The sequence below is a fragment of the Aquarana catesbeiana genome, linkage group LG03 (genome assembly GCF_042186555.1).
Source record: "Aquarana catesbeiana isolate 2022-GZ linkage group LG03, ASM4218655v1, whole genome shotgun sequence".
Lineage (NCBI taxonomy): Eukaryota > Metazoa > Chordata > Amphibia > Anura > Ranidae > Aquarana > Aquarana catesbeiana.
This window is the reverse complement of record NC_133326.1, coordinates 728,897,369-728,914,383: the sequence shown is the minus strand read 5'-3', so window position 1 is coordinate 728,914,383 and position 17,015 is coordinate 728,897,369. Positions and strand designations below refer to the sequence as shown.

The following is a 17,015-nucleotide window of genomic DNA, read 5'->3' as shown; positions in this document are numbered from 1 at the left end:
ATACATACAGATATTGTTCAAAATTTGGGTGGAACCCCGCTTTAAACAGAGATTGTATGACCAGCTCTATGGTTATTATTCCCAAAGCTCAAAAATGCTCACTCCAGTCAGCTGCCACTTGAGCCTCCACCATAGATTTGACACTACCTGTTAAAGTTGATTGTGTTGGAAGTTATTCCAAAGGACCCACGTGGCGGTGACTGGGATAGGAGGATCCTGCAAAAGGAAACCCTTTGGATTTAATGGCTTAAAGCCACATAATCTCCAGGAATCAATGAGGTTCTATCATACAAGCCGTTCTTAGGCCCCTTTCACACTGGGGCGGTGGGTGCGTCGGCTGTAAAACACCACCTATTTTTAGCGGTGCTTTACCGTCAATTTAGCGGCACTGTTCGGCCGGTGCTTTTATGTCCCCGCTAGCGGCCGAGAAAGGGTTAAAACCATCCGCAAAGTGCTGCTGCAGCAGCGCTTTGCCGGCGGTATGGCTGCTCTGTCCATTGATTTCAGCGTTTCCATCTGGAGGGCACTAGGACCCGGCAAACTCGGGCCGAAGCAGCCAAGTCAGACCGACTCTGGGCACATATGCCAGATGGTGGCCCATGCGCGGTGGATCCAACCAGGCCAGGTGACATCACACGCCGGCGGTATGGCTGCTCTGTCCATTGATTTCAATGGGCAGGAGCGGTGGAGCAGCGGTATACACACTGCTCCTTCACCGCTGCAAAGATGCTGCTAGCAGGACTTTTTTAGCATCCTGCTAGTGCTCCGCTTCAGTGTGAAAGCCCTCGGGCTTTCACATTGGAGAGACAGCAGCGGCTCTTTCAGGGCGCTTTGCAGGCACTATTTTTAGTGCTGTAGCGCCTGCAAAGCACCCCAGTGTGAGAGGGGTCTTATAGTGTAAACTTAGCTATAATATATAAACTTATTTGCTAACATGTCTTTGATCCATGGGGATTGGCAAGATTACCACTGGAGGGGTCCTTTTAATACCCATCATGTGTCTTTAAATAGGTAATATAAATTGGGAAATAGGTAAATGGGGTCCTTGTAGGATATGGATTATGTCTGCACAAGTAACATGCAGTGGAACGCCTTATCTTTTCATATTTTTTCCTTAGTATAATTTTTGTATATTTTTTTGAGTTCTCTATGGATATATTGCTAGTCAAGTTTAGGTATGTAAATGAATAAAGCTTTTAAATATAGTTATATATACATGATTGTTGGTATACATGCCCCGGTTCAGTAATGGGAGGGTGTCCCTGGCCGGGCTGGTGGCTCCCAATCTGGCGAGTGTGTGGGCATGCTGCGAGTCATCACTGGCTTTCAACTGGAGGATGTCCATGGATACAGGGACTACGCTTCCCCTAAGCCACTGCGCAGCGTTTCCATCTGGAGGGCACTAGGACCCGGCAAACTCAGGCCAAAGCAGCCAAGTCAGACCGACTCTGGGCACATATGCCAGATGGCGGCCCATGCACGGTGGATCCAACCAGGCCAGGTGACGTCACATGCCAGGCGTGGCATTTGCTCCCCGGCTGGGGTGGTATTTAAACTTAGGGACTTAGTTCAAACTTAGCTCAATAGTGCTTTAATGGTTTTTATATTCATAGTCTTTTAATAAAATATGGAATTTTTAAGGAACTGATTGGTGTATGTGCCTTTAAAGTCCATCCTCTTGATTTCTCTAAATCAGGAGTCTCCAAACTTTCCAAACAATGGGCCGGTTTGCTGTCCTTCAGATCGTGGCCAGCAGAAGTGGACATTTTTCTGGCATCAGTAGAAGTAAACATCACCACTTTTGGTATTAGGTTACAGGAGTAGTGTATCGTTGGTATCATAAAGAGGAATAGTGCCCTATTTTTAGTGTCAGTTGGAGAAATTGTACTCCATTGTTGGTGTTAGATGGCAGAATAGTGTCTCGTATCAGTGGGAGGATTAGTGCCCCAAGGGCCAGATAAAGGCAAGCAAAGGGCTGCATCAGGCAATTATGCACAATTTTGGGATGTGGGACTTGTTAAGATTGTGATTGCTCATGGTACCACCCAGTGGACACTATACCTGTATAGATATTGATTGTAGCCCTTACTAACCAATCATATTCCAGCTTTAATGTCCTAATGCTGGTTGGACAATGACCGTGAGGTTCTGACCAATATGGTATAATCATTTCTGCTGGAGTGGAGTACCTGATCTATCTCCTGGGAAATGACTTCAGCCCCATCATAGTAGAATGACTCTATTCCAATATCTAGATTTCTTTTTTTTCCTGAAATAGTAAAGACATCAGTAGACCTCCATCATTTCAGGTCATGTCCATCTCTGAGCTACAGAAATCCCTGTTTAGAAGTGTCATCCTCCAGCCCCTCCCCCTATCAGCCTCTATACTTATCCCCATTGGTGGATGTGGGCGGGGCTTCTTCTGGCTCAGATTACGCAGTGTGCAGTGGCGGGGCTCATCCTGAATATACACAGTAACCCTGGTGTCACGGGTCTTTGGGGTTCTAGAACTTCTCATATCATAGTGAGCACAACACAATCTGAGGAAATGCTTCATCTCCATTTATTATAAAGAAATCACTTCCAATACAATATGATTCCTTCCAATCATCTGTACGCGGCATTAGACTATTCTACTAGGCACGTCCCCACATGTAATCCGCTGCACTTCTTGCATGCCCAGGTTTCAGCCTTCCATTGATCGCCTTTTTGGTATTCCCTGCAAACTCTCGAGACTTTATACCAAGATTATCAATGTTATTGATTGCCTTTTTTCTCTCCTTTAGAATATTTAACAAGCTCCTGAAGAAGTGATCTATCGCAAAACATGTAGAGCTTTCTTGCATGTCATAATTCAATACAGGGATACACATATGTATTGATATGGTTTTGATTCATATGATTCATATTGGAGAGGTTTAGCTATTGTTTGCATTCTATTTGCAATATTTTAAATGTTTTTCTTGTATTATGTGTTTAATAAAGTTTATATATTTTTTTATAATTGGTGCCTGGAGAGTCAATTTTTCCATTTTTCTATTTAACTATTGACGTTTAGGACATGGCACTGCGCTACTTTAAACTCCCACAGCTCCATCCTGTGTTGGAGTTTGGCAAACTCTTTGATCTACACTCGTGAATGAATATTCGCTTTCCTAACACTGAACTGCCTCTGCGCCAATCAGGTGCTTGGGTCTGTTACCTGTCACCTGATTGGCTGAAATGACAGGTGCTGCTATTGCACGCCTATCAGGAGGAGAGCATAGGAGATGAAGACGGCAGGAGACGCATGAAGGACCCTGCTTGTCACAGTCACCCGCTACCCCACCAAGACAGGGTAAGTGCTTGACAGACGGCGAGCGGGCGGGGGTCACACTGGCGGCATTCAAGGGCACACTGGCAGCATTTGATGGGCACAGTGGCAGCGTTTGATGGGCACACTGGCATCATTTGATGGGCACAGTGGCAGTGTTTAATGGGCACACTGGCAGCGTTTGATTTTTTTTTTCAAAAAATTTTTGCGCCCCCCCAAAAAATTTTGAGCCCAGCCACCACTAATTTCCAGGACTGAAAGCTGCCAGCATTGATAGAAACAGAAAAAGATGGAATAAAATAACTGTAATTGTGAAAATATATATATAAACAGCGCAATAAACAATGTGATTGTGAAAATAAAATAATCAATGTAATTAGCCTACTAATAGGCTTGACGTGATTGCTGCCCACACCACTTAGAGTTTATCCACACGTGACTCTCAATAGGTGTGATGACGATTTCTACCTACATAACTTATACGCTTAATAATACATAAAATAAGTGATTAAAACCTTTTGTCTATATAAGAATCAACCAATGTGGTTGCAGCTATTACAGATAGAATTAATAATGAATGATAACTGTGCAAAAAGAATAACAATCAAATTTATTTATACAAAAAAGAAACGTTAGAATAATCAGATATTGCCAAATATAATGGATATAATGTAGTGATGTTACAAATACAGTGTTGCCAGTGGACAAAGATAATTGATACAAAAAGGATATATTGTTACAATGAACATATAAATGCTATCAATTTATTAAGGCAAATGCTAGGACAGAAAAAGTTAGAAAAAAGAAAAGAGAAATAAGATAACATGGATACGTTACACAGACAGATCTTACGTGACCATGCTTGTCGAGACCATGAGGATAAGAGAGGGTGCATCAATGGGAGCTTTGATTTTTATGTTCCCTCTCTACCCATCCCCACCAATTACACAAATGGACTACTTTCATTGGTTCAGAGTTGCATCAAATTCTGATAGGCTGTACCTGAAGCCTAGTTGGCCATCATGCTTCTCACATAACCATTAGACTCTCTTCGGTGCCTCTGTCTACCATGTTTATGGTTGTTGGGTAAGCAACCCTCTATATATATATATATATATATATATATATATATATATATATATACACATATACATCAAATGGGGCAAGGTCATTTAATTAGAAAGTCCTCACAATGGTTCCCTTGAAGCCCCTTGATATAAATATGAAGCTCAATATTTCCACATCATACAGTAGGTAATAAACAAAATATATCAGGCATTCCAGCTCTAGTCTGAAGTCACCGGATATCAATGAACTGTCACTGAAAGTTGTACTACGGTGGAATTTTGTCAATGTTTGGACTTGATTTATGAGTTTTTGGCTGCACTACACTATATATTTTGCTTAATAAAATACCCGTCACCTATTATTATTACCATGAAGGAGAACTGACTCTGTAATACAAATCATAATAGAGAAATGATATAAAAAATATATTAAATCTGCAACATTTCCAGGGACAAACCTCCAAATCCCAGGACTTTCCCTGGAATCCAGACACACCTGGCAGTTTATGAATGACATTTATTATATGTAATTATTTTACTATTGCAACCACCATACATAGTACAGCTGTCATATGGAAGCAATCAGATGGCTGCACAACAATCACTTCCACACATCCACAAAGTGCGGTCCTCCCTGGGTGTGCTCCCGCCCATTTCCTGGGCTCCTTGGTGGACCTGTGACCGGCATGGTGGGGCCATCAAGTAGGGGGAATGGAGATCAGAAAATGTCCATTCTCTGATCTCCGCTTCCGGCTAATGACCCTGAAGTGATGTATGAAATGTCACTTCTGGGTATTGCTTGCACTTTCACCAGCCGGTATGGCCGGAGACTGTGATCTGTGCTCCATTAGCTTCAATATGGAACTGGTGGGACATCAGGGGTCTTTTACACTCCTGATGTCTCATTAACCACTTCAGCCCCGGAAGGATTTACCCCCTTCCTGACCAGGCCATTTTTTTGCAATACGGCACTGCGTCGTTTTAGTTGACAATTGAGGAGTTCGTGCGACGTTGTACCCAAACAAAATTTATGTGCTTTTTTTCCCCCACAAATACAGCTTTCTATTGGTGGTATATGATCACCTCTGCATTTTTTTTTCTCAGAAAAGGTTTTATTGAATTTTATGGTTGAACAGCAAGAGTACAACATGCATTTCAGTAACACGGTTACATATAGGTAATATGCAATTATAATGTAACAGTATAGGTTTTCCGCCCATTGAGAATGTAATGATCATCTTAAGTCAGGCGGGGCAACCTAAAAAAACATTTGAATGTTGAAACATGGAACATGCACTAGACCTGTGGCATTTGCAATGTAGGCGCGATGACCAGTGGCTATTAGATAGCCTATGGAAAGTGGAAAGAGGCCTAACTGTAATGTCAACAGATATACAATATATTCATCATTTTCTGCTGAGATATGCAGTAAGTAATGCATAGACCGGGATATATCTATGGGAAGTGTCGTGTACACCCCACCAGGTGATACTCCCGGCATCATTCACCCCCAAAGGGAACTACGCTGTGAATGGACCGGGAGGTTCAAGAAGCAAGTAGGTGAAGCTAAAGTCAGTGGTGTGGTTGGGGGTTGTGTAAGGTCCCGGTAGGGATTCTGGAGGATGGAATTGTAATGTGATCTGGAGAGTACATAACAGTACAGGTATGTACCTTTACCTCTATGGTAAAGAAGAAAAGGGACAATTTATTATTGGTAGTATAAAGCTCATCTAGACGGAAAACAGTGTGGGGATAGCACTGCCTATAGAAGCTCGAGTGGGAAAGGTGGGTGAGGAGTGGCGGCGGTATAATGTATGTGACATAAATGGAGGGGAGCTGATGAACTTCAAGAGGATCCCGGAAGAATTTGAGGTGGTGGTGTCCGTGTTTGGGTTTGTCTATATTGTAGCCAACTTGCCCAGGTGACATAAAATTTGGTAGGGTGATCTGAGGATTGTGAAATGAGATTTTCCATGTCAGCTATTCGGTCTACCCTACGGATCCAGTCTTGGACTGTAGGGGGGGTGGTGCTCCTCCAAAGGGCAGGGATGCATAGGTTGGCTGCGTTGATGAGATGTAAAGTGAGGGATTTTTTGTAGGAATGCAGGGGGGCATGGGTATGGTGAAGTAAGTAGAGTGCTGGGGAGGGTGTCATTTGGAACGTAGTAATTTGTGTAATCAGCTGATTTATTTCTTGCCAAAATGGTTGGATCAGGCTGCATTCCCACCATATGTGCAGTAGAGTGCCTCTGGCCGCACCACATCTCCAGCAGGTTGGGGGAATGGTGGGGTGGAAGTGGTGAACCTTCTCAGGCGTCCTGTACCATCTGGAGAATAGTTTGTATCTATTTTCCTGTGTGGATACATTAATGGAACCTTTGTGCATGAGGGTGAAAATTTGATCCCATTCAATGGGTGAGAGATCTATAGATAGTTCATTTTCCCACTGAAGTACCAGTTTGTCCTGTTTAATCTGATGGCCCGAGAAAAGTAGGGAGTAAAGCGTGAAGATTAAGTGGTTCTGGGGTTCAGTGCTGAGACAGAGGAGTTCAAACGGTGTGTGATCTCTATGCCAATGGGACATGTGTTGTGCGTCTTGTAGAAAATGTCTGAGTTGTAGGTATTTGTAGAATGGTATCTCATGATTGGGTAGGTTTACAGCTAGTAGTGGTTGGGAAAGGAGCGATCCGTTCCTAAAGAATTGATGTGCCCTAGCCTGCGTGGTATGTGCAGCAAGCGTCTTGTCTTTCAATATCAAGCCAGGGGGGAAGCTAGGGTTGTTGTCGAGTGGTGTCATAGGGCCAGGGGAGGGCGAGGTATTGAGCAATTTGCATGCCATTTTGAAAATGGATAGTGTGGCACCAATGAGGGGGTGTGATGAGAAGTCGCAAGGGATGAGTCTGTGAGTAATCCAGGGAGAATTAGCAATTGGGACGCTGGTCAGGGAGTCTTCCAGCGCAATCCAGTCTTTAGAGGTGTGGTGGATGTGCCAATCAACCACTCTGGTTAAATGGCAGGCCCAATGATACTTTTGAACATCTGGAAGGCCCAATCCTCCATGTTGTTTGGGGAGAGTTAGTCTGACCCAGCTAGGTCGTGGGGCTTTAGTTGCCCAGATGAAGTTCCTACAAATACGTTTGTAGGAAAGGAAAAAGGACGTTGGGAGTTTAATTGGTATAGCTTGGAGGAGGTAGAGTATTCTGGGCAGGATGTTCATTTTTAGTATAGCGATCCTGCCTAACCAAGAAAAGGAGCCCAGGTGCCACTTCTGGAGATCCGCTTGGATGGACATGATCAAAGGTAGAAAGTTTTTTGCATATAGGTCAGATAGGTTTGTGGTAAGTTTGATACCGAGGTAGGAAATGTCGGAATTTTGCCAACTAAATGGGAAGTTATGTTTGCATATGGCCACTGTAGTGATTGGTAGGGTGATATTAAGGGCCTTCGATTTTTCAAAGTTGATTTGAAGGTTGGATAGGTTTTTGAAGAGTGTAAAGTCCGTTAATAAGTTTGGTATGGTCGTAATGGGGTCTGTCAGGAAAAGCAAAATGTCATCAGCATAAGCTGCTAGCTTATACTGATTATGTAGAACGTCCACCCCTTTAATGGCAGGGTTGTCCCTCAGTCTGCGGAGCATTGGTTCCATGGTTAATATGAATATTAGTGGTGATAGGGGGCAGCCCTGTCTGGTACCATTGGATACAGAGAAGGCGTCCGACAACTCCCCGTTAACCCTGATCCTGGCCCTCGGGGAAGAGTATAGAGCCAAGACCATCTGTAGCAACCTCTGCATTTTTTATTTTTTGCGCTATAAACAAAAGAAGAACGACAATTTTGAAGAAAAAACATTTTTTTAACTTTTTGCTATTCCATTTTTTTTTTAAATATTTCTCCATCAGTTTAGGCCGATATATATCTTCTACATATTTTTGGTAAAAAAATAATAAAAAATCTCAACAAGCATATATTGATTAGTTTGCGCAAAAGTTATCACATCTACAAAATAAGGGATAGGTTTATGGCATTTTTATTTATTTTTTTACTAGTAATGGCGGTGATCTGCGATTTTTAGCGGGACTGCGACATTGCGGCGGACAGTTCGGACACTTTTGATACTATTTTGAGACAATTGATATTTATACAATGATCAGAGCTATAAAAATGCACTGATTACTGTATAAATGTCACTGGCAGGGAAGGGGTTAACACTAGGGGGCGATCAAGGGGTTAAATGTGTTACCTGGGAGGTGTTTCTTACTGTGGGGGGATGGGACTGACTGGGGGAGAAGAGAGATTGGTGTTTCTAAGCATTAGGAACACAAGATCTGTCTCCTCACCCCTGACAGGACATGGATCTGTGTGTTTACACACACAATTCCCCGTTCTGGCTTTGTCAGGTGCGATTGTGGGTGCCCGGTGGACATCGCGGCTGCCGGGCATGCGCATCGGCTCCTTAGTGATGCGGCGGGCGTGCGCTCCCTGTACCCCTAAAATGCCTGCCGTACAGCTACGGTAATTCACGCATAATCGCATTGCAACGTATAATGACAGTGGGTGGTCGACAAGTGGTTAAAGACAACCAGTTACCTAAAAAAGCATCACGTGATGAAAAAAAGTTTAGTAAAACAGAAATGTAAAAATATTACTATACCGCCCAACATTTTGAGATGGGAATGAGGGACACCTACTAGCATATGTATGTAGGCATAGGACACGCCCCCTGCCACACCCCGTTAAAGGAGAAATAACCAAAAAAAAAGTTAATTAAATCCACAAAGCATTTTTTTACCACTACTATTCCTTTATATTGGCTTTTAACATTTACAAATGTAGCAATTTAGAAATTGGATGAAAGTGGGAAACAATTTTGAAAGATAAAAAGTGTATTTTATACATCTATATAGACCAAAATGAGGGACAAATGAGGAGTAATGAGGGACAGAGGGAATTTGCTCCAAATCAGGGACAGTTGGGAGTGAAGATATTACACCTAAATTGCACCTAAAGTCACCCCTACCCCAAAAATTTTGAGTGCCCCCCCAATACATATATGAATGTAAATGCATGTTTCAGGGACACCTACACACAAGGCCATTGCTTGCACTACACATTACATATCATCACACACACTGGAGTGAGAGAAGAAATTCTCAGCCCGTTACTCACAGTTATCTCTAAACTGATGACCTGTAGGGGGCTTGTAAAGTGTTGTCTATGAAAATATGGCACACCAAAGTTTGTTGTAATTTCAGGGGCACACACAATTTTACCACTTGCCGACCGGCTCACGCCGATATACGTCGGTAAAGTGGCACGGGTGCGCAAAACTATGTACCCGTACGTTGCTGCGTCATCGGAGGCTAGCGGGCGGGCGTGCATTTTTATAGCACCGATCGCTGTATAAATGCCAATGGTCCCAAAATAGTGTCGAAAGTGTCCGATCTGTACACCGCAATGCCGCAGTCCCGATAAAAATCGCACATCGCCGCCATTACTAATAAAAAATAAAATTAATAATAAAAATGTTCTCACATCTCTCACCTCCCCCTACATATCTTTATACAACCTTTATATACACCTATCCCAGCATGGAGGGGCTCAGTGAAGGTGGTGGTGAAGGTGTGGAGATGTCGGATCGGGTCACATAGATCATAAAAGGAGATCCGCCCGGCCTCATAATCCAGATATATCCTGACTCTGTTACTGGAGAGATTGGTGGGTAAGAGGATCTCTTTACTGTCATGTCTCACCCTATACTGATTATAATATCTGCCCAATCCCCAGGACTTCTTATTCCTTCCAATCAATGACTCCCCCCCTCTCCTCTCTATACTGGGGTAACACATCCCGACTATCCATACATCTGATCCCCCGACATCCACTTCCCAGTAATGTCTCCCTGAGGAGAAACTCCAACTGCTCATCACCTGAGGATATAACTGAAATCTCTCTGGTGTTTTGGGGTAATTCTGCTCTATATCTGACTTGGATACAGTTTTCATGTCATCTGATATCTGTAGATTATTATGAGCTGTGTTTCCATCCAGTAATATTTCTGCAGCTCCCTGTATATAGGGGTATACATTTACCTCTGTTATTATATCAGATAAACCTGTGTGTAAGACCCCCGCCACATCCAGACCCCCTCCATCATGGAGGAGTTCCTCATGTCTCTCTCTGTCCTCATTATCTCCATCCTCAGTATCACACAAGTCACCTGTGTCTGATTCCTGTAAGACAGTCAGTGGATCCGTCATGTTACACAGCTCCTCAATGTGACGCATCTTCCTGGACAGCTCCTCCTTCTTTATTTCCAGATCCCGGATGGAGATGGAGATCCGCTCTGCCTTCCTCAAGATGTCCCTCAGGACTCTCTTCTCCAGGTCTTCCAGATGTCTCCTGAGATTAGACATGTGCAATTCGTTTAGTTCCTGACAAATTCATTAATTCCGAAATTACCGGATTTTGAATTTCCAAAAATTCGTAAATTCTAAATTTCCGAAATTCGGAATTCGGAAATTTGGATTCAAAATTTTGGAAATTCGGATTTCGAAATTTTGGAAATTCTGAAATTTGAAAATTCAAAATTCGAAAATTCAAATTCGGAAATTAAAAATTTTGGAAATTCGGAGGTTCGTAAATTCGAAATTTTGGAAATTCCGAATTTTGAAAATTTGGAATTCAGAAATTCGGAAATTCCATATTTCGGAAATTCAAAAATTCTAAATTTCAGAAATTCTAAATTTCGGAAATTCGAAAATTCAAATTTGGAAATTCGAAAATTCAAATTTGGAAATTCGAAAATTTGAATTCGGAAATTCAAAATTTCGGAAAAACGAAAGTTCGGAAATTCAAAATTTCAGAAATTCAGAATTTCAGAAATTCGAAAATTCATAAATTTGAAAATTAAAAAATTTGGAAATTTGAAAATCCAAAAATAAGAATGAAAAACTGAAAATTCAAAAGAATGAAAATCTGAAAATTCGAAGACCCAAAAATCAGAAATAATAACTAATAATAAATATTATATTATAGGTATTGGAATTTCCTTTCAAATATGGCTGTTATTGAATGTAATGAGTACAAATTTATCCAAAGTTACAAATTATCTGAAATAACGAATGCTGTATCTTAACGAATGGAATGTAATGATCTAACAATAATAAATAACAATCATAGTAATAAAACCTTTTTATTATTATTATTTATTATTAATTTGTTCCATTCCATTTGTTTAGATACGGCATTCGTTATTTCAGATAATTTGTAACTTCAGATACATTTTTATTTGTTTCGTTCACAAACAGCCAAATTAGAAAGGAAATTCCAATACCTATAATTTAATAGTTAGTTATTATTTCAAATTTTACTGATTTTCTTTTATTTCAGATTTTTGAATTTTCGGGTTTTCAAATTTTTGAATTTCCGAATTTTCGAATTCCGTAAATTCGGAAATTTGAAAATTCGGAAATTCAAAAATTCGGAAATTTGAAAATTCGAAATTCAGAAATTTGAAAATTCGAAATTTGGAAATTTGAAAATTCTAATTTTCAGATTTGCGAATTCTGAATTTTCGAAAAAAGCAAAAAAAGAATGAAAAGAAAACAAAAACAAACACATTTTTTGTCAGTGCACATGTCTACCTGAGATCTCTAAACAGGGCAGTGACTCTCTCAGTGTCACCAGCTGCTTCTTCTTCTACTTTCCTCCTGTGTTCCTGCAGACTCTGGACTCTTTCCTCCATCTCCTCTCTCTTTGTCAGAAGTTCCTCCAGAACATTCCTCAGTGTCTCCTTCTTCTTCTCAGAAGCCTCATCCATCATATCCATCTGGTGTCCCCGATGTTCTCCAGTCACACAAAACTTACAGATACAGGTATCATCCTCAGTGCAGTAATACTCCAGGATTTTCTTATGGACGGAGCATTTCCTGCTCTCCATGGACAAGGTGGGGTCACATAAGATGTGTTCTGGGGACTTTTTGTGGACTTTCAGGTGTTTATCACACAGATAAACCTCACAGAGCAGACAGGATCTAACAGCAGGTACAGGAGAGTCCACACAGTGAGTACAGAAGACCCCGGACTCCTCCCGATCTGGCTGAGCAGACAGGAAAGTCTCTGCTATGTTACGTAGTTTCATGTTCTTCTGCAGTGCAAGGCGATCCGGAAACTTCTCTCTGCATTCAGGACAGGAATATCCTCCAGACCCCTCCTGTGTATCCAGCACACGATCAATACAGACCCGGCAGAAGTTGTGACCACATTTCAGGGTTACAGGATCGGTATAAATGTTCAGACAGATGGAACATTCCAGCTCAGCTCTCAGATCACCAGACGCCATCGCTGACAGCAGAAGAGAAATGAAACTGAAAGTCTCTGGACTTGGTTGCAACTCGTCTGCACAGGGCGAGGCTGAGCTCAGCTTTCTGTTGACTTAGAAACCTTTCTATGTCAGATTAGGACACGCCCCATGACTGTGTACATTTACACATCAAAAAATCTATTTAACCACTTGAGGACCAGCATGACATACTTATCTTCCAGCATTTGTATCCACAGGCCACATCAGGGTGCAGCACCTAGGGGTAGGGCACATTTTTCTGGCAGCAAGCCTGTTATACACTCAGAGCTGAAAAGAAGACCGTGGAGTCTAATCAAGTCTTCATCCTCCTCTGTCTTCCAGGAACAGAATAGCTTGAAGTCATCAGTGGCTGTTAAAGCTCCCTGTTCTTCCTCCTCATCCACAGATACTCCTGTCATTGCCCCACCAATTGGCATGGAGAAGTCAGCTGAGATATTTCAGCACAGTGTCAGTCACTTGCTGCATGAGGATGCACAGCAATTAATGAACCGCAAGGTTGGGGAGAAGAGTAATGGGAGCATAGAGGGAGGTGAAATAAGGCGGGATCAACCAATTGGCACCAATGTTGATTAGGGACTCTTTAAAATCCTTTATTTAAAAAAAACCTTTATTTAAAAACAAAAATGTCCCCCGAATGTAAATCCAGTCTATCACAATGAATGCTGCAGACCAAAAAAAACAAAACAGGTCTGCACACATCGCTTGCCTCCCGGTTTCTGACATGTCGGGTTTTCACCAATGATAAATAAATGATGACAGGTGACCCTAATCCTTTGTGGGTATCTGGGTATTGGAGCTGTAAGTCAGCAGGTTCCTAGCACCCCCCCATGTTGGCCTGGTATGGTTTAAGAGGGGGAGCGCTCGCTCATCCCCGACCTTTCCCTGCCTGCTGGGCTGCATGCTCGGATAAGGGTCTGATACAGATTTTGGGGGGACCCATTCTGTATTTTTTTTATATTTTGGTTTGAGGTTCCCCTCAGACTGACAGGAGGTAAGTCATGGTTGTTAGGGACACCACGGCTGGCCTGTCCTTAACAACCAGCTATTGTGATTCCCCCAGATATAGCCCCCCCATGTGAATGAATATGGGGTATACTGTACCCCTTCTCATTCACCAAAAAAGTGTCAAAAATAAATAAAAACAAAGAGACAGTTTTTGACAACTCCATTATTAAAAAAAGGAAAAAAAATGCAATTCCCCATATTCATGTACATCAAGGGAGCTTCCAGATTCCAAGTCACCCCTGCAGACCCCTACAACCACTGGGCCAGGGTTGTGGGGAAGAGGCCCTTGTCCCCATCAACATGTGGACATGGTACTTTATGGGGGAGCCCCCCACTGCCCGAAAGCATCCCCCATGTTGAGGTCATGTGGCCTGGTATGGTTCAGGAGGGGGAGTGCTCACTCGTCTCACCCCTTTCCTGGCTGCATGCTCAGATAAGTCTGATATGGATTTTGGGGGAACTCCATGCCATTTTTTTTTTTAATTTGCGTAAGGTTCCACTCAAAATCCACACCAGACCCAAAAAGCCTGGTATGGATTCCCCCACCCCACCCCACGCTGTTTTGTTTTTTTATTTAAAATTTTAATGCCAATCCAAACATACAAAATAAATGCCGAAGACAGAAAACAAATTCCAAAATTCGTTTTATATTTTCGGCATTCGTTTTTTATACTTGTGGATTTGATTTAGAATAGAATTAAGCCTAGGTTCACATTGGAGCGATTTGTCATGCGATTTGAGAGATCAAATCGCATGACAAGTGGCAGCCTATTGGAGGCAATGGCACTGTTCCATACGGTGCAACACCAATTTTGCGGCACCGCACCGATTTGAAAAAAGTAGTTCCTGCACTACTTTTGCTGATTTCAGGTGCAACTTCAATAGACATCTGTGCATGAAGCCACACAGATGTCTACCAAGTAGCACCTGAAATCACGCTGACCTTGCTACTTTCAATGTGAACCAGGGCTAAAGAATAAAAAAAAGAATGCCGAAGATACAAAACGAAATTTGGAATTTGTTTCTTGTCTTCGGCATTCATTTTGGATATTCACAAAGCTGGTTGTTAAGGACCGGCCGGCTACGGCGTCCTTAACAACCATGACTCACCTGCTGTCAGCAGGATTCCCCACTGACAGCAGAATGTAAACAAAACAAATGCCATCACTAAATTTAAAACAGTGTGGGGGTCCCCCAATTTATACCAGGCCCCTTGGGTCTGGTATGGATTTTGAGGGGAACCCCATGCCAAAATTTGAAAAAAACGGTGCGGGGTCCCCTTAAATCCCATACCAGATCCTTATCCGTGCATGCTGCCTGGCAGGCCAGGAAGGGGGGGACGAGTGAGCAGCAGACAAAAACTGTCTTTGTTTTTATTTATCTTTGTGAATGAGTAAGGGTACAGTGTACTCCATATTCATTCACATGGGGGAACGGGATCTGAGGGCCCTCTTTTTAAAGGAGACTTCCAGATTTTGATAAGTCACCCCCTGCAGAACCCCACAACCAACGCCCAGGGATGTAGGGAAGAGACCCTTGTCCCCATCAGCATGGGGACAAAAAGCTTTAGAGGTAACCCACCAGCCCTAAAGCACCCCCCCTTGTTGAGGGAATGTAGCCTGGTATGGTTCAGGAGGTTGTGGGCACTCACTCACCCCCCCTTTCCTGACCAGCCATACTGTGTGCTCGGATAAGGATCTGGTATAGATTGGGGGACCCCCACACTTTTTTTTTAAATACATTTTTTAATGTCAGCAATTATTTGTTTATGCTCTGCTGTCAGCGGGGAATTCCACTGACAGCAGGTGATTCATGGTTGCTAAGGACATGGCGGCCGCAACGCCACCCCACTCCTTAACAAGCAACTATTATCAACTTCACATGACTGCAGTGATAGAAATAGAACATGACCAATAGAAATATGAACATTCCTAGTCAGGTCCTCTGGTGGACGGCAGATAGCAGGATGACTATAACAGATGATAGATGTCTCTGGGGTTATCATAGAGGAATCTGATGTGGATTGTCAGCTCTTCTGCCAAGCACAATCCAGACCCTGATCTGCAGATCTATTTCTGGATTCTTTTCTATGAAATAAAGATTCTCCGCGACCCCTTTAGACATGGACAATGCTAGTTCTAGCAGCTCCTCAGTCCAGCCATTCCCCTATAACACTAAACCCTCATCACTTCCTATCACTATATGATAAAAGAACATTTCTCTATATAAATGGAGACTTTAGGAAGAAAACATTCAGAGAAAATATCTAACAAAATCTTAGGAAAGCAACGAGGAGAATGTTGGGGTGTCTTCTCTAATTTAAAGAGAAAATATGGAATGATACTGGAAAAGAGAGAGCACTCAATTGAATAATTTATTATAACAACATTAGAAAAACCACTTGAAATCATGGAGTGGATTCAAAAATAGGTAAGTACATATTGTATACATAGGATATTGTCCCATGTTGGTTGATCCTATATATGTATCAGGCAACCTGTAGGTGTGCCCATAGATATGGTGAACTTGTAGCTTGGGTTAGTGCCAGTCTTCCATATCAGGGCCCCACAAAAAGTGGAAGTACTAAGGGATCACTATGCATTTCACTTATAGCTTCCTTAGGGGTTTCTATTGGTACTGAGGAATATGACATAAATTAAAATATGTACATACATATTTGGATCTCAAACACTGTTTGTACATCAACATCAAAAACAAAGAAAATTGTGTGTATATATATATATATATATATATATATATATATATATATATATATATATACACACACACACACAGTAGGGACGGAAAGTATTCAGACCCCCTTAAATGGTTCACTCTTTGTTATATTGCTGCAGCCATTTGCTAAAATCATTTAAGATCATTTTTTTCCTCATTAATGTACACACAGCACCCCATATTGACAGAAAAACACAGAATTGTTGACATTTTTGCAGATTTATTAAAAAAGAAAAACTGAAATATCACATGGTCCTAAGTATTCAGACCCTTTGCTCAGTATTTAGTAGAATACAGCCATGAGTCTTTTTGGGAAAGAGGCAACGAGTTTTTCACACCTGGATTTGGGGATCCTCTGCCATTCCTCCTTGCAGATCCTCTCCAGTTCTGTCAGGTTGGATGGTAAACGTTGGTGGACGGCCATTTTTAGGTTTCTCCAGAGATACTCAATTGGGTTTAAGTCAGGGCTCTGGCTGGGCCATTCAAGAACAGTCACGGAGGTGTTGTGAAGCCACTCCTCTTTTAGCTGTGT

The 17,015-nt window shown here is 42.1% G+C and overlaps 1 protein-coding gene across 1 annotated transcript in view; it reads right to left on the bottom strand.

Annotated features, from left to right (window-relative positions):
* Positions 1–3,906: 3,906 nt before the first annotated feature.
* The window catches only part of LOC141134388 (uncharacterized), a 52,903-nt gene continuing 39,794 nt past the window's right edge, over positions 3,907–17,015 (bottom strand). Inside the window, exons 4-5 of the mRNA XM_073623953.1 lie at positions 12,024–12,806; positions 3,907–10,779 (exon numbers count right to left, since the gene is read on the bottom strand). Of these exons, the coding sequence (XP_073480054.1) occupies positions 9,918–10,779; positions 12,024–12,806 (1,645 nt within the window). The 3' untranslated portion in view covers positions 3,907–9,917. The remainder of the gene's footprint in view (positions 10,780–12,023; positions 12,807–17,015) is intronic.